Below are 19,365 nucleotides of genomic sequence, written 5' to 3'. Positions count from 1 at the left end.
TGGAGCAATATAATTATGTTCTCATAACAAAAATGTATTAATATTAAAATTACATTACCACTTGGGATTTCATCACAGTACTGCAATAACGCTCGTGGAATCCATTTTCCATCAGGCTGTTTTGGGGACTACTATCTTTGTGAGGGTCCTTTAATAACTAATCAAAAATATACGTAAAATTAGTGTTTGATGCATATTTGATAAATACTATAAGACTCACGATACACTTCTTGAGTTCTGTTTTACTTAAAGGCGTCGAAAATGTTGCCGGAAGCATTTTAATTCAGGCAATGTGTACGACTACTGTATCGGAAGGGTCCTTTGACATCTGCACGAGTCCAACAGCAAACTAGCTTGCTTACGACGAGCGGCTTAAAATGAGCGACGTTACGCTATAATTTGACAGTTGTGCGACTGTCCATGCACTTATTTTCCATTTTAAGGATAAGGTTGTGCGAGGAAGAAAGGGTTTCAAAGAAGAAAGACGATAATTTTGGAAAGGAAGCTGGATAAACATGTTGGGCTCCTGTCGCCGTGCCCTTCAGGATCTGCTCGGCCAAATGACTATCAGGAGTTTCTCTGTGACTCCTGTCCAGGTACAACTCATATCTTTATGTATTTATTAGAATGTGCATAAACGTTAATATACTTTTTTATATATTTGTTAAAATTTGAATTCATGGATGTGAAACGCGGGTGGTTTGGTGGCTGACGGGAAAGATAGCGTCTATGTGTCTTAAGGAATTATAGTAGCAAAAAAAAAAAACTCATAAAAAACTACACTGTGTTGTTTTTTCATTGACAAAGCTTCATTCTCAGAGGCCCGATATCTACACTACATATATCTACACTTGGCCACAACATGACGCCATGGGCATACACCAAGGCTCAATGGCATGTGTGCCTTGCAATCTGAAAGCAAATACGGCAACCTTTTCCAATCTATAGTTTCGGGGGGGATCTTGAACGTATCACCAGTCCCTAGTCCAAACACAAGGGTTCTGGCAACTAAAATATTATATTTCTGGACTGGCACTAATGTTAGTTGTGGCAATGCCGTCTTCTATGTTCTTCTATGTTCCTGCAGAGCACAGTGGTCGTGGAGCGTTGGTGGGAGGTCCCTTTGTCCAAAGTCGGGAGTCCGCCGAGGCTGCACCCACGGAGACACCGCATCTACAAATTGGTTGAGGACACCAAACATTCTCCCAAAGACAAGCTGGAACTCATCCTAACTCAGACGGTCCCAAGTGAGTCCCATCGGACCCATGAACACATCATGGGGGAACGTGTGCTGATTATTTTGTGTGTGCGCTACAGAGTTGGGCGGACGAGGAGATACTGTGTTTGTTAGGAAGTCCGTTGGGCGGAATAAGCTGCTGGCCCAAGGGCTTGCGGTGTATCCATCGCCAGAGAACAAAGAGATGTTTGCGGAGGAGCGAAGGGTGCGTCTTGGATTGCAGTATTTTCCGAGAATGCACCTTGACTTCACATTCCGGAATGATTAGTTATGTTCGTGTGTGCAGCTGCTGCATGACGGGAAGCCCGATGAAAGAGTCCAAACCCGAACTGGACAAATGGTGAGTTCCGCCGCCACCCAGAAGGATTGTTTCACTAATAAGGCTGTGTTTTACAGACTGTGGACTTCCTCAAACGTTGCAAGCTGACCATCAACAAAATGCCCTCGGATGACTTTAAGCTCACCAGTGAGGTCGTTAGGAGACATTTTCTTCACAAGGTATGCTCTGTTTAAAACAAACAAAACAAACATGGCGTACATTGACCATAAGTGACTTGTGTTCTTCAGCTGATCGTGGTTGTGCCTCCTCATGCACTCAAACTTCCCTTTGAGCCGATCACAGAGTTGGGCGACTACTGGTGTGAAGTTACGGTAAGATTATTCTTTTACTTGAAGGGCATTATTAGTCGTTTATACCATCAAAAGAATAGTTTTTGCATGCTTTGGAATGTAAGAACCGTGGTAGGAGGGCTCCAAGTGGTGCGCATTTACTAAATGAAGGTACGCCCCGATGTCTAACACGGTGAATTGGTTCCAGACAGGAAGTGACGTAGGAAGTTCAGAGTTGATTTTTAGCTTGTGGTGAGTTATGGCCCCAACAGTAGGCCGTGTTATGATTATGATGATGATGATGATTATTATTATAGTACCTCTCATGACATCGCTTCAACTTAATAATAAATGCTTCTTCTGAACATGACTGCTGGACCTCGTCACACCGAACACTGACACCTAGTGGACAGTGTAGAATACTACATGAACAGTACAACACTTTTGCCTTTTGTATTATGTTCCTCAATTGCGTTTGCTGAGCTTCGCTACTTTGATGGGTCAGTAGGTGGTGCTAAAGGAGGCTAAGCCATGTTTTGCACTCTGCAAGTGCATTTTTTAACCTTAATTACAAGCCTAGAGAACTTTGATTTCACAGCTCGCTAGCAGGCAACGTCAGACAGATCTTCCTGGTAGAAAGTAGTGTCAGTGTTACTGCGGCACGGGACCCTCCAGTGGGAGCATTGCTGAAGTCATGTGACACGCCATGAGCCAACATACTCAAAGCTAAACCATGATGTGGCGATAACAAAGACGCCGGTACTTTCCAAGCAAAATGTTTTTGAGGTGGTACTTGGTGTCATGCTAAATTATTTTTTAGAATTTGAATACATCAAATCTTGCATCATCTCTGAACCAGACTTAGATGGGGATAAATTCTAATTCCAGGTCAACGCAATTGACACTGTCCGGATCCCCTTGTCGCTGGTTCCCTACGAGGACCCCTCAGCCAGTCATCAGCGGCTCCTGAAGGCACAGAGGAAGCAGCAGGCCGTCCAGAGAGAGACTTTGGAAGCAGAGGCGTGTCAAGACATGGACGCCCCACCCAGCGACGAACTGAAAAAGGACACTTGAATGACATCCATGGAGGTACAGAGAATGACCGACAAGAAACGTAGCGACGTTTGTGCATCAACATCTTTAATATAAAACAACTAAACATGTCCGTTTGTCTCCAGTTGATTTCAATGCCATTTGTGTGCATGGGCAGCCTGACCAGGCGTAACACTTACTGTTCGTTTATGAGCGGGAAGCATACACGATGGAAAGGAATACATTTGGAGCTCTAAAAGCCACCCAGATGTCAAAAGGTGTCCAACAGCCTATCTCATTGTAAACCACTGAAGGGGGGCTGGGTTCCAAAACGGGAGCATGGTCTCGATGGAGAACTGAACAATTTGTCCCCCAAACAACCAGGGCAGTGTGAGGGGAATGTGCATACCAGTTGGAGATCTAAGGGTCCTAACGGCCAGGAAGCTCTACTCTAATGTCTGAATGACGCCAGGTTTTCCACACGCGTTGGAGGGGACTCAGAAACCATATTTGGCCTGGGTCTGCCTGCGGGTCATTCGGTTTTCTGCCCAGCTGTTCTTCAACTCCAGCTCGCGTTCTTTTGCCTGGGGAGGAGGGGGGAAAGTGCATTTTTTTAGATGCCAAGTGGCTTACTTTGACCTGATGCATTGAGGAAAGGTAGGACTTGCAAACCTGGTGAATGAGATATGTAATCTGGTGCTTGCGCCTCTGTTGTCCTGTGGGCTGCCCCCCCCTTTTCTGCAGGAATCAGAAAAAGTAAAGACAAGTGTTTTTGTCTGCCTCGTCTGTCTACCATCACAAAGACTACCAGGCAGGCAAAAGCGGCACACCTTGCTGAAGGAACCGCGGTTATTCTTCTCCTCCGACACGCTCTTGGTGAGCCACTGCTGGTGGCCGCTCAGCTGGTCGTCACCTTTGATCTCCAAGAACTTCACCTCTTCCTTGCCCCGATTCCTTTTGCCCTGCAGCCGCATGAACTGCAGCACGGGGAGAGAGGACATGCTAACCGTCCACCTTGGACCCACTCGCACCATCTGGTACACTGCAGAGCCTTTCTTACCGCTTCGTCGTCAAACATTGCAGAGTGACCCGGTTCTTCTGCGTCAGGCAACCCGGGGCTTGGATCTTGGTAATAGGCTTCACTGTTGTATCCCTGTCCAGTGAGATGCTTCATTTAATGTCACAGGTACACGACACTCCACGTGAGCGCAGTTTGGTTACCTCAGGGTAAGACTCTGGTCCGGCCATAGGCTGCTGACACTGAGGATATTGGCCACCCCAAGCGCCAGCCCCCTCGTGGCCCCCGCCAAAGTCAAGAGGGGCGTCTGACTGGCTCAGCTCGCCAGCAGGCAGCGGAGGGAGCGGCTCCACTGGGACGACAGGCTCTGGTTCGTAGCTGGGCACCACGGCAGGAGGCCGCTCTGGACTCTCGCCTAAAGAGAAGTAATTCTGCGGCGTAATGTCTTCCTCGTGGTCGTCGGTGGCTACGATCTGTCTGGCCAGCTGCCGAGCTGCCGATTTGGCAGCAGCCTTGATGGCAGAGGGTGACGCGCTGGCGCCCAGGAGGCTCTGACTAGGCAGTCCCGGCTTGGCTCCTTTGGGCTCTGAGCGCTTGGTGAGCGTGTGAGGAATGAGAGGTCGGTCCATCTCCTTTCGTGTCAAGTTTTTAGGCTGCGGCAGAAGGGAGGACAAACCGGAACCTGCAGCCTGGAAGGAGAGTACATTTGAGGGTTTTTGTTTACATTTAGAATGTCTTGAGTGATAGTTGTACCTGTGACTGAAGCTTCTTCTTGGTTGGTTCGTCGTCATCAGAGTCTGACTGATTACAAAAAGCAAATCACGCATCGTTTGTTGATAGTGTTGCACTGACAGGAAGCAGGTTTGCTACTCACGTCATGTTTCTGGATCTGCGGTACGGGAATCCTCACTGGCTCTGTTCGCTTCCTGGGTCTGGGCAGACTCGAAAATAAACTCTTTGGAGCTTGCTGGGGGTCGTCTCTGGGTGCTGTTTTCTGGGGGGAGGGCAAGAGTGAAAATAGCCCCCCTGAGCCTTGTTTTCTACTGCCTGGTGCTGCGGAGCTGTCGTCGGCGTCGCTATCATCACTGCTGCCATAGGCGACTAAAGACATGTTAGCTGACCGTATTTGAACGCTGCTATCCTGCTGTTAGCTCATGGATAACAACTGATTCCGCTTACTTGTTTTCAACGATTTGAAACAACATCGACAATAATAATGTACGCTAAGCAAAGAAAAAGAGGCGCTCGGGGAGAGAAAGTATGCTAACTCGTTAGCTTAGGCCGCTAGCGCTAACGAAATAGGCTAGTTGTGCCCTTTTTACTCAAATCGTCCGATTACGGTTCGGGTCATCATTTTCCGTTGGCATATAAGGTTTTAAATCGGGATTACGCGATGTATTTTAGCAAATATAACCAGTCGGCCTAATGAAAACATTAGCTCACGTAGCTGTTTTGCGCAGAGCTGCTCGTGTTTCTTCTTCGTTTTCGTTTTCCCTTAAGTGTACCTTGTCACATGCTCATGACGTTATTGCCCCTAGCGGACGGCGGGTGTAAAGGCAACATACGGTATTGACATTCTCTATTAATAAAATAAACATGTCATTCTTTGCTTGGTTTTAAATATTAAAAATGCTAAATTAGGTTTGAGATTTGTATTAATGAATAATCTAGCTGCAGGTATGACCACATTACATTGGTAGAGATTGTGAGGTTGTATATGTGTGTGTGTATATATATATGTATATTGTACTACAGTGCCCTATTATCGATACGTGGATCGATCCGGCCACCACCAATCAGTGCGCTATGTCGGTCGACAGGGGGCGATGACTGTCATCTCGTCTGCGGCGGAGGGGGCGCGTCTGTGCCGAAGGGAAAGCGGGATTCAATTTCAAACCCGAGTCAGAGAGGGAAGCGCCATCGGATTGGGCGATTAGCATTAAACACGCGGATAACTTGTACGTTTCACGATTAAAAACAAAAACGCCGAAGGTCGTCGTCTCATTTGGAAGAGCGGCGTGGAGCGCCTTCGCTATAGTGCGATTCTATTTGGGGGAGAAAAAGACGCTTCTCTGCCTCATCATCAGCTGCAGGTGTTAAAAAACAATATCCCGCGTTTAAAACTCTTTTTTTGGTGATTGCCTGTCGGTTCGATTGCGCGCTGCAACGTCGATTTGTGCGGGAAGCATGCCGAGGTCCAACAGACAGCGGGAATACAAACCCGGAGACCTGGTATTTGCTAAAATGAAGGGCTATCCACACTGGCCTGCTCGGGTAAGCACTCCTCCTCCTTCCTCTTCTTCACTGCTACCACCGCCTCCATGTTGAATGTTTCAACGCCGAATGTGTTCATTTCAAAAGCGGCGCTGCTGCTGGTGCTTGTTTGCAGGGGAGGCCTAGCTAGCATGTGTTAGCTTGCCCTCGCTAGCTTGCACATTAGCCAACATGTACACTTCTTTACCCGACGCGGCGTTTTAGCTTCATTTTAAGCCCGTTATAATGCAAACGTAGTAAAATAAGAAGTCTTTTTGACACTAGCTTGCTTTAGTTGTGCCGCGAATGCGTGTGGTCCAGGCCCCTGTTGGCTAACGTCAGTGGAACATGACAAGCATGCACCCACACTTGAACGCAGCCTCGGAACCCTTGGAAAGTAAGCACCGATACCACCGCAAAACAAGCGCAATCCACGTTTTATCATCCGATTTATGTTTATTTCCTCAAGGTGAAGCGTAGAGGTGTAATATTTAGATGTGCTTAGTTAAGTGATGCTAATACTTGTTGCGGCTAGTATCGTCAGGATAATCTTCACAGTCAGGAGGCAAGACTTTAAAATAACGTGTCCATCATGAGTAAGTCATGTTGTCTCGGTGCCAATGCCTGGAAGATAAATACTGAAAGCATATCACCATGTTTTCATGGAACAAAACATCCCTCGCATCAACTCCCCACTATGTGACGTTCAAGGACTCTCGAGAAATCTGTTACTTTGTGTTTTCCAGATTGATGAGTTCCCTGAGCGGGCGGTGAAGTCCCCCTCCAACAAGTACCAGGTGTTCTTTTTCGGGACGCACGAGACGTAAGTAGGATGAACGTAATTGAATAAATATGTCGGTTGAGTGGTCTGACATCGGCGGCACTGGTTGGTCACCTCAAGGGCGTCCCTCGGCGCCAAGGATTTGTTCCCGTATGACGAGTGCAAGGAGAAGTTTGGCAAGGCGAACAAGAGGAAAGGCTTCGCTGAGGGCCTTTGGGAGATTGAGAACAATCCTACGGTCACACACGAAGGCTTTAAGGTGAGAAGGAAAGTTTTCGGTGAACTTATTTCTGTCTGCAAGTGTCTTTTGTTTTTTTGGTCTGGAATTTAAGACGGTTTAAAAGGTTTTTTTTGCTAGCCCTACTGCTAACGTGCGGCTTTATGTGTGCAGTATTAATGCTAGTCATGCTAGTTTGTCCAGCCTATCTTTGACTGTCAACGGTATCCTAGCCTATTGGCGGAGGGACAGTCGACAGAGCCCCAGGCGGCATTTTAAGATGTGTAGCGAAGCCTGTCTGCAAAGAGGGGCCTTGTTGAACGCATGCGCGTGCCTAATGTTGTCTCTTTCAGTCCTCGAAGAAAGACAATGCGTCCCAAGAAGCGGCCGGTTCAGAGAAAGGCGACGGCAGCAGCGACGAGGATGAGGGCGCCCTCGTCATCGACGAGAAGAATGACAGAGGAGGAAATAAACGCAAGGCAGACGAGTCGGCTGAGGTGAGCCGTTTCTTCCCTTGAGCCTCTGTCGCGTTCGAGTCCCCTCCTTGACTCCTGCGCCCTCTGCCCTCTTTGCCAGGTGTCGCCCAAGAGGCCGAAGGACGGCGAGGCGGAGGGTGCCTCCAACGTGGGCGACGCCAAGACGGAGGGCAAGGCCAACGATGTGGATGCCGCACCCAAGGCCGCTGCTCCCCCCTCGCAGGCCGAGTCCAAAGCAGAGGAGCAGGACAACAACGCAGCAGGGGGGCAGCAGACGGCAGACAAGGCAAGATGAGGTGTTCTTTTAGGGGCCGTCCACACTTTCATTCCCACCCAAGCAGAGTCGGGTGCCCTGAAATGCAATTGTTTTTAAAACGGTTCCAGCGGTGGCAAAACCTGAGAACGCTGGCTGGTATTTCCGTGTAGACGAGCTATTTGCTGGTTTATGAAAACGATGACGGCGGCACGCTGTTGCCGTCACATGACTAGAAATGAACTTTTTCAAGTTGGTAATGTTGCTTTTCTCCATCTTCAGCACTTTTTGTGTCACACAGTCCACCCTTAACGGAAGCTTTACAGATGCCATGCCTGTTTTCTGTGAAGGTGGCGTGTGTTGTCACGGACTAGGATGATGTAGTGATTGCACATGTTTGAGGTGTAGCCTGGTTCATTCAGGTGCACCCTGCAGTGACGTGGCTGTGGAGGCCACCAGTTGAGGGACTGAGGTATTTTCCACTACGCCAGGGGTTCCAAACGTTCTACGGTGGCTTACCCCTTCAGACATTTCACTTAAAATCATCAACCTTTTTATCCTAAGCGACTTAGGTAGTTATTCCGGGTGAGGAAGGGGTACTTTGTATGGTGACATTTGGATCAGGTTTGGCATGAGCGCTGACAAATAGGTCATCATCTTACTTAGCTTATTTTTTTAAGCCAATTACAATTGGTGTACCCCGGGGGTGCGCATACCCACTTTGTGAGTGCCGATGATTGAGCGTGAGGTAGTCCACCATCAGTAACCTGCTTTCCACTGCTCCCCCTGCAGGCCGTGACAGAGAGCGCTTAACATCCACCTCTGGCAGACAAGAACCTTTTTGATGCTTCTCACTGGAAACCTAAGCATCAAACAGCAAGACCTGCAGGAAGACACGTTTCTCAAAGTCCAATTCATAATAATTGCAAAAAAACAAAAACAAAAAAAAAACAAGCCAGTGTTCACCCGTCAAATTGGGATATCATATATCCCAGAAATCAGATTTCCAACAATTGAATCGAGAAATGGGATTTTGGTGTGTACATATTTTTTATTTCCAAGTGCAATTAACCAATTGAGGAGTGAAGACCAGGCGTCTAAAGATCAGTAAACAAGTCAACCAAAAGGGGAAGCGAATCCACGATCTCACCGAGCAGTCCCTTTTGGAGCTCTGCAAGCATAGACATTGTAATATTGTATAGGACAGGAAAAGCTCCCAGCTTCAACTCATCAGTGTTTTACTGCGGGATGTTTGCCATTTAGCTACTTGGCGAATCTTCGATTCCAGCGTTGTTTTCTATCCCATGGATCATGGTCTAGTTCCGTGTATTATGGTGTTTTCATGCAACACAGGTTTTGTTGCCTTGGTGTCGTGCTCAGTGAGGGTGCACATTGTGATGAAGCCCTCCTGGCTTCTGCTCGTGTATTCAATATATTCTATATAAATATATACTTAGCCCCCATTTCAGAGCCACTATTTTAGGATCGGGATAGATGATTATGTGCGTTGTTTGAAAGCAGACATTCCCGCATGTTAGCGTGTAGCTGAGGCATTTAGTACACACGGACGGTTCATCGGGCCAACACTAAATTTCTTCCAAAAAGGACGCCATTGCTTGGTGCTTATGTATGTGCGCACATTTTGACCGCATTGCATTCAATGAATATTGTTTTCATCTTCCAAATGTGATTGAAAGAACACCGGGGGGGTTTTGCCAGTGGAGAGGACCCACAGTGACGCATCTGTAAAACCATGTCTGAGTTCCACTTCAACTGGAGTCTTTCTTTTGGCTGTATTCTTTGCTGTGCTAGTCCCATGACGTTCTTTGGCCGTGATGTTTCAATCAGTGCTTTTAATCTTTTTGGCAGCAACCCAGTTACCTGTGCGCCCACAGGTAACTGACTAGGACAAGGACCCCCCCCCCCCCTCCACCCCCATCGATCAGTGGTAGCCAACATGTGACCTTGACACCCATCATACTGTTTGTCAGTAGCCGCAACTTTCATTTTCTCTTGTTTGTTTCGTTTTAATCTGCTGCGCTTAGTTTAATATTGTAGTTGCTGGTCCGTTTAATAAACATGTTTACTACAAAGAGTATTTGTCTTTGCTTGTTTTTTACGATTACAAGTTAGCAGTTGGAGCTAGCATGTGTGGGCCAACCAGTTTAACAAGGCAAAGTGGCATTCCATGACTAAGTGTGCAGCGGGTGTATCTGATTGACATTATATAGCTGGAAGCCTCCACGTTGACGTTTAATACCCATCGACTGTAACTCTGAAAAGCAGATTTCTTGCATATTTTGTATAAGACACTGAAATGCACCTGAACTAGCTGAAGGTAGCTTTACGGCTTTGCAAAGGATGTTTGTTAACATGTTAAAACTGTATGTTTGTTGAGCTCGCGAACATGTAATAATTTTCCATGTTACTATTATTAAAATAGGAAGAATTTAACGTGCCATTATAGAATTGAGAAGTACTACTGCGCATGCGTATATGTGACCTTCCAGTCCAACAGGTGGCGCTGCAGGATTCCTGTGTTGGTGTTCTTCGCAGTTGCATGTGACATTGAGGGAGCAGAAGCGGGTAGGACCCTAATTAATTAATTAACCCTTTTAAATTTACATTTACCGTACATTTATTTACAATGACGCCAAATATGACTGATATCCAGCATGGGTGGCAGCCATTCGTCGACTATTTGTTAGCAAGCTAACGCTGGCTAGCCACCTTGGTGCATTGTTTGGCTAGCTTTAGCATCTGATTTGCCGTGTGTCTCCAACAAGCAGTAACCATGAGACTGACGGCCCTCCTGGCAGCGGCCCGGGTCGTCATACCCAAGGATTACCGCTACGGGACGAACAGGCCGTGGACCGCGGCCGCGAAGAGGCTCAATCCACCGGGCAAGAGGAGGAAGAAGGTGTTCGTGGAGCCCATAGCTAACGAGGACTGGTCTGTTCTCCGAGGGGACACCGTAAGTCCACGGACACACCTCATGCTATTGTGCTACCCTTGGCGTCCCCAATGGTGTGGGTAGTAATGATTTGAACGTCGGGCTTTAATTGTGCTATTTGTCAGAAGAATAGTAGTCCAGGCAACAAAGCGCGTTTTCACCTAAAAATTGTGTCTCTCAGGTTGAGGTCCTCGCCGGGAAGGACAAAGGAAAACAAGGCAAAGTCATCCAAGTCTTCAGACACCGAAACTGGGTCATAGTGGATGGACTTAACACGGTAAGGACGCTTAGAAAGGTATACTGGATTTCCACATGTAAACACTACCTGTTTCCCCCACTAGAGGGCTCCATTTGCACAGTCATGGTGTTAATTGTGCTTTGAATGGAAGCATTACAGGTACATTGGCAAAACCGGGGATTACCGGGGGTCCTACATTGCCAGCGAGGCACCCATCCTGCTGCGGGACGTCGCCCTCGTTGACCCTTTTGACAGGTAGCTCATTTATAAACTCGGGTGTGGAGTAGAGGACCATTCGGCGCAATGAAAGATGATGAAGCTACCAGTTCTCCATCTTCCAGGAAGCCTTCTGATGTGGAATGGCGCTTCACCGAGGAGGGAGAAAGAGTCAGAGTCTCGCTCCGGACCGGTCGCATCGTCCCCAAACCGGTGGTGGAGCGGCGAGATGGCATCGTGCCACAACAGTGGAAAGGTGGTGATGATGTCATGCGCATGAAGCGTTGGTGCGGGTGGCATCTTCTCAATTGATGTTCTTGCTGCCTTAGATGGGCCCAAAGATACCAGCCCAGAGGACACGCTTGAAAAGACCTACACGCCTTCCCTGAAGACCTTGGAGGAGGAGGTCATGCAGAAGATGGGCATCCAGGAGGACAGGAGGAACCGGCGGTCCTACTGGTACTAAGCGCCAGAGACTCTAACCTCCGATGTACTGATGGACGATGCTTATGCTTTTCAACAAGACGCACGACATGTCTGTCAACTGAAAAGTCAGCCCATGTAGCGTTAAAGTGCAACGATGAGAGGAAAAGAAAAGTAGTTCTACCAACATGAAGGTAATTGTATTTCTTTTCATGACGGTCGATACCTTCACTCAATGTCTTCAGATATTCAAATATATAATAATCAATAGCAGTATGGATGTTTTGCTATGGATTTGCGTGTTCGTTGTTTCAGTTGTATTAAAAAAGGCATCCTTTGGTTGCTGTAACTTGTGGACTCCAGCTGTAGAAGCCATTGAACGCGCCACCGTCATCAATAATGACGTTGCAGCTGCTCCGTATGGCCAGCATTTTTCCCCTCAGAATTCTCTTGCCCGTGCAGCTCGCATCCGAGAGGGACTAAAAGTAGGCAGTCAGCGGAAAATAGCTGTGGGGGTTTTGCTTTTCTAGGAGGAAAATAATGTCCAGGCTGTCTGGGATTACAGTAAGGTGAGTGGAGCATGATGCTCTGTGGTGCATATTGCGTTCCGCTGATGTGTCCTTACCAATTCACACGTCTGACAATGTCTTTCCCCATGGATGAAAATAGGGACAAATGATATTGGAGCTGTTTTCAACATACAAACAACATCTGAAGGCTCAAACGGCTGCTTTGGTTGACGACGGTGACTTCATCATCTCAGCTGGCCAACATTGTAATCATAGCCTGGTTTGATGGCCGGCCTGGAAAATGTCAGACATCTTTTGCATGCACGTCCAACTGTTTGTTCCAAGCGTGGCGTGTGATGAGAGGCTGCTTGCAGGAGTAAGTATTTATTACGTCCTCTTAAGGATGCTGCCATCCCAACTCCTCTTGATGTTAATGGAGAGGAAGGCTACCTTGCTATAAGACTACAGAGTACAGTCGTGAGAAAGTCTTTGCCCCCTTCCTGAGTTCTTATTAGTTTGTGTTGTTTCAGATCATCAAACGGATGTAAATATCAGTCAATGACAATACAACCAAACTGTTTTTAAATGAACTTTTTATTATCAAGGGAAAAAAATCCAAAGCTACCCGGCTCCCTGTGGGTAAACATGATAGATCTCAACTCGGGGGCAATCGGTGTGGAAAAGCTCATGAAGCCATTTGGAAAGCTCCGGGACTCCAGCCAACCACAGCGAGAGCCATCATCCACAAATGGCATACACATGGAAGGGTGGTCAACCTTCCCAGGAGTGGTCCGCCAACCCAAGCAACCCCAAGAGTGCAACCACGACTCATCCGGGAGGTCACAAAAGACCCCAACCCAACATCCAATCAAGTGCCTCAGGTAAGGTCAGTGTGAAAGACGCCAGTTCCAAGGCCAAAACCAGTGCTGAACTAAAACATTAAGGCTGATCTCCATTTTTCCAGAAAAATCTTGACGATCCCTGGAAGTCACCTGGTCCGGCCAAAGGTTGAATGTCCTGGAAGGAGTGTGTCCCGTTACGTCTGGTATTTGAGAAAAGGGGTGTTAGATTCCTCAGGTGTGCACCACAAAGCCCCATTCAGCGCAGGTCCCGGGTGCGGACCTTTGGCACCCGTTCCTGATGCTCTACAGCCGATGATGCAATCATCATGTCAAAGTTTGGTCAAGGTTTGATAACCGGAAAACTACCGTCTTTTGTTTCAGTTACTAAGGAATGGGAAGGAATGGTAACATTTGACAGTAGAATGCCAGCTATGTTGGTGACTTTACACTACGTACTAGTACTAAAGTGTAAAGAGTACTAAAATGTTCAAAGTTAAGTGAATTTACTGACATATTGTACGTTTTTGCAAGCGAACACTCCTACCAAGCGGTCGCCTCCAATGAGATGAACCAGCTGTTTGTTGCTAGGCAGAAGTTACTTTTAAAGTCAGCTGTTGTCTTGGCAGACCCATCATCCATAAATCCTGATAAATCATCACAATGGAAAAAAACAAACTTTAATTGACATGTAGAAACGTGAAGCCCCCCAACACAGTGCCATCTGCTGGATAGGTGAGGTACTGCCCACTTTGACGCTGCTGGGAAAGCCTTCCGTTTTTTTCTACTCCCCCGGGTCATCAAATGATTAAATGATACTTGTTTAATGCTGAGGTAAGTCCAGGCTTCTACATTAGGCATGATTTAGAAAGAAATATATACGTCATAACCCCCCCCCCCCCACTCCGTGCCGTGTCAGGCATGCGCCATGTCCATCCCAAAGTGGGCAGTTCGGGATTTGTGCCTTGACTTTGAACTCCTTGGCTCTCCCCGGACCCGCCGAGTGCTTCGGACGAGAAGCTGCGAGGCTGTGCAACCGGAGGCTGTGCAACCGGAGACGCTCTTCCCCCCCAGAGGACAGTCGCACTGCAGTGAGGAGCCAAGTGGACACTTTTCAACAAGATGCTGCGGGAAAGACTCGGGTAGGATTTTGATCTTTATTGTTGTCCTGGTAGATGCTGGTCATGCTGCAACCTCTGCTTCCAAGGATGGACGTCTAACTTCCCACGTCCTATTTGCTCTCCATATCAACTTCCTGTCCTCGGTGCTTGGCCTATTGCCTTCCATTGCCGTGGAGCAATGGACACTTTCCTCTCCTTCCAACAGCCTGCAAAGTGCTGCTGCGTTTGGGCTTCAAATGTTGCCCTGCAGGGGGGCAGAGAGGTCATGCAAGGTCTTAACCCCTCCTCCCCTACCCCCCACCCCAGCTAATGGCCAGGTATGTGAATATGAGATAAGGAGCTGGAGTGGAGTGATGCTTCCTTCTGATGGTGGCCTCAGGTCACATGTTAGTCAAGGGAAAGTGAAAGTGAAAGCATGACTTATGCTTCAACGTGTTATTTTCATATATGTATGTATCTATATTTTTTCATTTGCAACTTTATCGTTTCATCAAAGTTTACTGATCTTCTAAAAGTTAAAAACATAAGTTGCAAATAATACAAATTGCTGATTATATATATATTTATATGGGTCATGGGTGAAAGGAGGCATTGTCCTGCACAGCTCCACAGTTTGGTACCTTTTCATAGCTGCCTGCCGCACCCTGGTGAGGGACCTTCTGGCTCTTGGTGTGCTCTGGTCCTCCTAGGACTACCTTTGTGGTGATGGTGATGACAAGTGATGCTGTGACATAACGCTAGCATGGTGTCCTATGGGTGATTGGCGTGTTAAAGAGCAGTAGCACGGTGTCTTAGTGTTTGGGTGACAGGCGTGTTAAAGAGCAGTAAAGTTGATCCTGATATCAAGCATGTCCTATAAGTAGTACTCTAAGTAGTACCTACATTGACTTCTAGCCCTTATTGGACGGTTCCTTGTTTGCCCAAAGCTGTAATCAGTCTCCCCCTCCTGCCAAAATACCACGGTGGTGCCTGGGACAGGCTTTTGGTGCCTCAGAGTGAAAGTGATGCAATGAAGGCACCGCAGGCCTTGGACAATATCTGGAAGCAGAGAGGAGACCACAGCCATTCTTTCACTCTTTAGAACTAAAGAGAACCAGTGAAAAGACGAGCAAGGAAAAAAAGAGCAAGTGTGCCAGTGTCCCTCCTTTAATTCCCCCCCCCCCCGGAGGCTTTAGAGCTTTTTGTACGGGCGGCACAGTGCACAGCTGTCCCGCTGCTCCGTGGGCTTTCTTCTGCTTTTGTGGTGGAGCATACTAATAGTGATGGCAGCTCACAGCCCACCCAGCTGGCCTGGAAACACACTCGGCCTTCAAAGAACTCCTTTCAGGCCCGGCGCACAACTTAGTTAGAGGGGCTGCGCCGATCATCTCTCTTTGACCACGCTGCATGTCACGTGCTTCCTAGAATAGATCATGGAGATTCTTCACACAACCACCAAGCACCACAATTACGTTTGAGTCCAGCTGGTCCACCAATCACACATCTAGCTCGACTTTCCTCTGCTGATGCAGTCCTCCCTTCTTCATCGCTGTTTGCTCACAGACTCCACCCAGATACGTACATTTCCGCAAAGTAGGAGTCAATATTTTCTACATACACTTTTAAAACATGATTAGAGAGCTCCAGACATGAAATAACACCCCTATAGTCACCCTAACACGTGTTACCTAGGCGTGGGCTGGTCTGAGATTCACCACATGGAACTCCGGTATCGACTGCAAGGAATAACACAGGAAGTGACCTAATATTTCCACATGTTGGACTTCAGTCCATCCATCTGTTTTCCATGCCGCTTATCCTCAATGGGGGCCACTGGGGCATGCTGGAGCCTATGTCCTCTCTTATTGTGGAAACCCTATGGTGCAAATATGGAGTGGTTTTGAAAGCATGACTTTTTATACCATAGTATACCTAGTATTAGGTATACCTAGTATACCTAGTATTAGGTATACCTAGTATACCTAGTATTAGGTATACCTAGTATACCTCGTATTAGGTATACCATGGTCTAGTATTACCCAATGTAGTACATATAATCAGAGAAAATATGTGAAAAAATGTGTTCCCAAAGGACCTTAGTGGCGTGCGGACAGAAGACAGGAAGTGACGCAGGAGGTTCAGAGTTGAGTTTTAGCTTGTGGTGGGTCAGTAGCCGTGTTATTGTTCTGATTAGTACTGTATGTAACGGTTGGTGTCTTCTACCATCAAGGTCAGCATACGGCCCCACTCAGCTGCCCGGGGGCTTAATGGCAGGGCCGGGCGGCTGCATGCCACCGATGGCTGGCGGTCTGGAGAAGGCAGAGCCTCATGACTTCAGTTTGGTCTTCCCGCTGCAGCCATCGGTCAGTGACTCCCGCTGTGGGCCGTGATGTTCCGTCACGGTACTTTTCCAAGGCGGCGAAGGCGGCCGTGGAATACATCACCTATCTTCTTCCCTTTTCTTGCTATGTCAGCGTGTTTATTTGAGCTCTTTGGGATTCAGGGCTGGTCCACACTTCCACACTAGTTATTTCTCATCTGTCCATCACACCCTCTTCTTCCAGGAGGATAGTGGGAGTGTCAGAGGTGCCACAGTAGCGTGTTGTCCAAACGTGAGCCCTGATGCTGGAATGGACGCTTTTAGCGAACGGTGCTGGCAACGCCGGGTGTGCTGTGTCTGGAGCTGTAATGCTAAGGAGCACGACTGTACCCTCATTTTATACATAGCTTAGCAAAGAAAAAGTAGAAATACTACATTTATACATCATTTGTCCGAGCCATGACGTGAAATTGGATCACCGCCGAGGATTTCTCACCAGACTGCTCTCAACAAATCATTTTGGGAAGCGGGACTGTCCGGAGTGACGCCTTCTTAGGTTTTAAAATGTGTGAAATTGGAACCCGTGAAGGAGAAATAATGTGTTTTATGTCCTTTGCTAGCGTTCCTGATGGGACTCTTTGTCTCCTTGTCCCACAGACATGCCCTGCTTGTCCCGCTCCTGGGTGTAGTTTGTCACCTCTGTCTGGCCCTTCCCACCCCAACTCCATCTGCGTACGGTGAGTACACCTCGGCCGTTCACACACTAATTGTGTCGTTGTGGAAAATGGACGTTGTCCTGGTTGTTCTTTGCAGACCACGTCCCTTCTCTCCAAGTGAACATTCCCCACTCGGGTGTCCTTGTGGCCCAGCTGGGCAGATCCATCGTCCTGCCCTGCTTGGCGTCCTCCACGCCTGGCATGCTGCCGCGGGTGAAATGGACACTGGTGTCCGAGGTGCTGGAGACACAAATCTTGGTGGCGCGGGGCGACAGGGTGAAAGTAAACGAGGCGTACCGAGGTCGTGTGGATTTGCTCAGCAACTCTTCCTCCCCCGGGGACGTGTCACTGCGGATGCTGGGTGTACGCTCCAGTGACTCGGGTCACTATCGTTGTGAGGTGCAGCAGGGCCTGGAGGATGCCAGCGATCTTGTCCAACTCAAGGTCAAAGGTACCGGAGTGAAAGATGCAGGTTGCTTCCGTCCGTTCTGGAATGACACGCCATGTGCGTGTTTGCGTGCAGGTGTCGTGTTCCACTACCGGGACGCCATGGGTCGATATTCCCTTTCATTCCACCGGGCCCGGGCGGCTTGCCAGGCCATCGGGGCCCAAATTGCAAGCGGGAGCCAGCTGCAGGCGGCTTACTTTGACGGCTATGAGCAGTGTGACGCGGGCTGGATGGAAGACCAGACTGTCAGGTATGATGGATGCTGGCCAACACGGGAATCACCAAGATGTTCGCTCATTCTTTCCGCTGCTGTACCAGGTACCCTATCCAAAACCCTCGTGAAGCCTGCTACGGGGACATGGACGGCCAACCCGGCGTGAGGAATTACGGGCGAATGAACGCAGAGGATCGATATGACGTGTACTGTTATGTGGAACAAATGGATGGTATGACATCTTGCAAGACGGAAGAAGAAAGCAAGAGTAAAAGGAGTTTTTCATTCCAGGGGAGGTGTTCCATCACCCCGTCCCCCAGCAGCTGTCCTTCCAGGGGGCGCGGTCGTACTGCCGAGCCGCAGGAGCCCAGCTGGCCTCCACGGCACAGCTGTACATGGCGTGGAGTGAAGGTCTGGACCACTGCAGCCCCGGCTGGCTGTCGGACGGCAGCGTGCGCTACCCCATCAGGACCCCAAGAGAGCGATGTGGAGGCTCCGAGGCCGGCATCAAGACCCTGTACCGCTTCAGCAACCAGACTGTCTTCCCAGAACCTTCCAGCCCTTTTGATGCGTATTGTTTTAAAGGTGCGCACATCGGATGCCCGACGGTTCAATGCCAGAGAAACAACCTCAAACTAATCTAAGCTAACCTAACAAAAACCAAAGGTCCATTTGGTATGCCTCGTCTTCTAGTTCTTTGGGTCCACGGTACTTTGGTGGAGTATTTCCCTGTATTTATACAGCACGTATTATTTGGTCTTTGATGATTTTTTTTTGGTTCCAGCTACGAATGAGAGAACTGATTCCACCGTGGACATCACCACCCCCGAGCCTGGGAGCCTAGACCAAGACGTTGTCATTCTACGGCTAGAAGACAAAGAACTGCAGCTCAGCCAAAACTCGGAGCAAGTAGAACGAGAGGTTCAGAGCGTGCTTGAAACTATCCCCCTCTTCCCTCCCGCTAAAGAAAATGAAGTAGACGAGCATCCCAGGTTTCTGTCTGACACGGCAGAGAACCCCTTGAACACCACAGCCAATGTCGACCTCACTTCACCTTCTCCAGAAACAAACTATGATTCCCAGCGTACTGCAGGACTCATAAACGGTACTACCCAAAGTACAGATCCATACAACTTTACTGAAGTCCTAAGCTCACAAAGGTTCCCCGAGTCTAATGACACCCATCCTCCCAATCTGACAGAAACCGAAACCATCACCAAAGAGAGCTCAGAGCCGTTAGCCAGGGCAAAGCCAGTCCCGGAAACCAACTTAGCTTTTCACAGCACCGAGATGTACCAGACTCCAGAGGAGATCCTGGAAGCTCCCCCCGTCACTTTAGACCCCGCACATGCGGTGAAGCAAGCGGAGAAAGGGGAACCTGCAGTACAAACCACTGAACCCCCTGCAGATCTGACATCATCGTGGATCCCGATGAGTGGATCTGGGGATACTTCTCAAGGTACAAACTGTCATTCCATGTGTGGGCATGTTGATCCCGTGATTCGACCTTTAA

The 19,365-nt window shown here is 48.3% G+C and overlaps 5 protein-coding genes across 7 annotated transcripts in view; 4 read left to right on the top strand and 1 right to left on the bottom strand.

Moving 5' to 3' along the window:
- The first annotated feature begins 236 nt into the window (after nucleotides 1-236).
- On the top strand, nucleotides 237-3,504 carry mrpl9 (mitochondrial ribosomal protein L9). The gene is made up of 7 exons (XM_078791816.1): nucleotides 237-596; nucleotides 1,088-1,247; nucleotides 1,318-1,442; nucleotides 1,524-1,577; nucleotides 1,634-1,735; nucleotides 1,805-1,888; nucleotides 2,735-3,504. The coding sequence occupies exons 1-7, from the start codon at nucleotides 516-518 to the stop codon at nucleotides 2,918-2,920; spliced, it is 792 nt and encodes a 263-aa protein (XP_078647942.1). The 5' UTR covers nucleotides 237-515; the 3' UTR covers nucleotides 2,921-3,504.
- prcc (proline rich mitotic checkpoint control factor) lies at nucleotides 2,966-5,410 on the bottom strand. Its single transcript, XM_058047481.2, has 7 exons — nucleotides 4,771-5,410; nucleotides 4,650-4,697; nucleotides 4,100-4,585; nucleotides 3,939-4,031; nucleotides 3,709-3,855; nucleotides 3,551-3,616; nucleotides 2,966-3,462 (listed from the first exon to the last, which is right to left on the bottom strand). The coding sequence occupies exons 1-7, from the start codon at nucleotides 5,005-5,007 to the stop codon at nucleotides 3,376-3,378; spliced, it is 1,164 nt and encodes a 387-aa protein (XP_057903464.2). The 5' UTR covers nucleotides 5,008-5,410; the 3' UTR covers nucleotides 2,966-3,375.
- Nucleotides 5,411-5,699: 289 nt separating this feature from the next.
- Nucleotides 5,700-8,907, top strand: hdgfl3 (HDGF like 3). Its single transcript, XM_058047485.2, has 6 exons — nucleotides 5,700-6,170; nucleotides 6,896-6,972; nucleotides 7,051-7,189; nucleotides 7,501-7,644; nucleotides 7,724-7,909; nucleotides 8,669-8,907. The coding sequence occupies exons 1-6, from the start codon at nucleotides 6,084-6,086 to the stop codon at nucleotides 8,687-8,689; spliced, it is 654 nt and encodes a 217-aa protein (XP_057903468.2). The 5' UTR covers nucleotides 5,700-6,083; the 3' UTR covers nucleotides 8,690-8,907.
- A 1,394-nt stretch (nucleotides 8,908-10,301) lies between these two features.
- Nucleotides 10,302-12,113, top strand: mrpl24 (mitochondrial ribosomal protein L24). 2 transcript variants are annotated; one of them, XM_058047486.2, is made up of 6 exons: nucleotides 10,302-10,462; nucleotides 10,663-10,850; nucleotides 11,011-11,106; nucleotides 11,219-11,322; nucleotides 11,409-11,539; nucleotides 11,613-12,113. In XM_058047486.2, exons 2-6 carry the CDS (start codon nucleotides 10,671-10,673, stop codon nucleotides 11,747-11,749), a joined length of 648 nt encoding a protein of 215 aa, XP_057903469.2. In that variant the 5' UTR covers nucleotides 10,302-10,462; nucleotides 10,663-10,670; the 3' UTR covers nucleotides 11,750-12,113. The 2 variants fall into 2 exon arrangements, with proteins under 2 accessions (XP_057903469.2, XP_057903470.2); XM_058047487.2 differs by having other exon boundaries at nucleotides 10,303-10,462; nucleotides 10,666-10,850; nucleotides 11,613-12,111.
- A 1,924-nt stretch (nucleotides 12,114-14,037) lies between these two features.
- Nucleotides 14,038-19,365, top strand: part of LOC131102303 (brevican core protein-like) — an 11,856-nt gene continuing 6,528 nt past the window's right edge. Inside the window, exons 1-8 of one of the 2 annotated variants that reach the window (XM_078791812.1) lie at nucleotides 14,038-14,196; nucleotides 17,132-17,211; nucleotides 17,288-17,641; nucleotides 17,714-17,888; nucleotides 17,957-18,084; nucleotides 18,144-18,437; nucleotides 18,637-18,957; nucleotides 19,054-19,311. In XM_078791812.1, the coding sequence (XP_078647938.1) occupies nucleotides 14,177-14,196; nucleotides 17,132-17,211; nucleotides 17,288-17,641; nucleotides 17,714-17,888; nucleotides 17,957-18,084; nucleotides 18,144-18,437; nucleotides 18,637-18,957; nucleotides 19,054-19,311 (1,630 nt within the window). In that variant the 5' untranslated portion in view covers nucleotides 14,038-14,176. The remainder of the gene's footprint in view (nucleotides 14,197-17,131; nucleotides 17,212-17,287; nucleotides 17,642-17,713; nucleotides 17,889-17,956; nucleotides 18,085-18,143; nucleotides 18,438-18,636; nucleotides 18,958-19,053; nucleotides 19,312-19,365) is intronic. The other variant, XM_078791813.1, reaches the window with a different exon arrangement.

The sequence above is a fragment of the Doryrhamphus excisus genome, linkage group LG7, assembly GCF_037039965.1.
Source record: "Doryrhamphus excisus strain RoL-2023G ecotype Guam linkage group LG7, RoL_Dexc_Guam_v1.1, whole genome shotgun sequence".
Classification (NCBI taxonomy): Eukaryota; Metazoa; Chordata; class Actinopteri; order Syngnathiformes; family Syngnathidae; genus Doryrhamphus; species Doryrhamphus excisus.
The sequence above is the reverse complement of the archived record's forward strand: the minus strand, read 5'-3'. Positions and strand labels throughout refer to the sequence as shown.

Excerpts from the sequence above, each read along its gene's own strand:
- mrpl9 (XM_078791816.1), top strand. The coding sequence starts at position 516 with ATGTTGGGCTCCTGTCGCCGTGCCCTTCAGGATCTGCTCGGCCAAATG. Across the intron at positions 597-1,087 it reads TCTCTGTGACTCCTGTCCAG|AGCACAGTGGTCGTGGAGCG; the intron begins GTACAACTCATA and ends ATGTTCCTGCAG. Across the intron at positions 1,889-2,734 it reads ACTACTGGTGTGAAGTTACG|GTCAACGCAATTGACACTGT; the intron begins GTAAGATTATTC and ends TTCTAATTCCAG.
- prcc (XM_058047481.2), bottom strand. The coding sequence starts at position 5,007 with ATGTCTTTAGTCGCCTATGGCAGCAGTGATGATAGCGACGCCGACGAC. Across the intron at positions 3,856-3,938 it reads CAATGTTTGACGACGAAGCG|TTCATGCGGCTGCAGGGCAA; the intron begins GTAAGAAAGGCT and ends CCCGTGCTGCAG. Across the intron at positions 3,463-3,550 it reads TTACATATCTCATTCACCAG|GCAAAAGAACGCGAGCTGGA; the intron begins GTTTGCAAGTCC and ends CCTCCTCCCCAG.
- hdgfl3 (XM_058047485.2), top strand. The coding sequence starts at position 6,084 with ATGCCGAGGTCCAACAGACAGCGGGAATACAAACCCGGAGACCTGGTA. Across the intron at positions 7,645-7,723 it reads AGGCAGACGAGTCGGCTGAG|GTGTCGCCCAAGAGGCCGAA; the intron begins GTGAGCCGTTTC and ends CCTCTTTGCCAG. Across the intron at positions 7,910-8,668 it reads GGCAGCAGACGGCAGACAAG|GCCGTGACAGAGAGCGCTTA; the intron begins GCAAGATGAGGT and ends CTCCCCCTGCAG.
- mrpl24 (XM_058047486.2), top strand. The coding sequence starts at position 10,671 with ATGAGACTGACGGCCCTCCTGGCAGCGGCCCGGGTCGTCATACCCAAG. Across the intron at positions 10,851-11,010 it reads CTGTTCTCCGAGGGGACACC|GTTGAGGTCCTCGCCGGGAA; the intron begins GTAAGTCCACGG and ends TGTGTCTCTCAG. Across the intron at positions 11,540-11,612 it reads CGTGCCACAACAGTGGAAAG|ATGGGCCCAAAGATACCAGC; the intron begins GTGGTGATGATG and ends TTGCTGCCTTAG.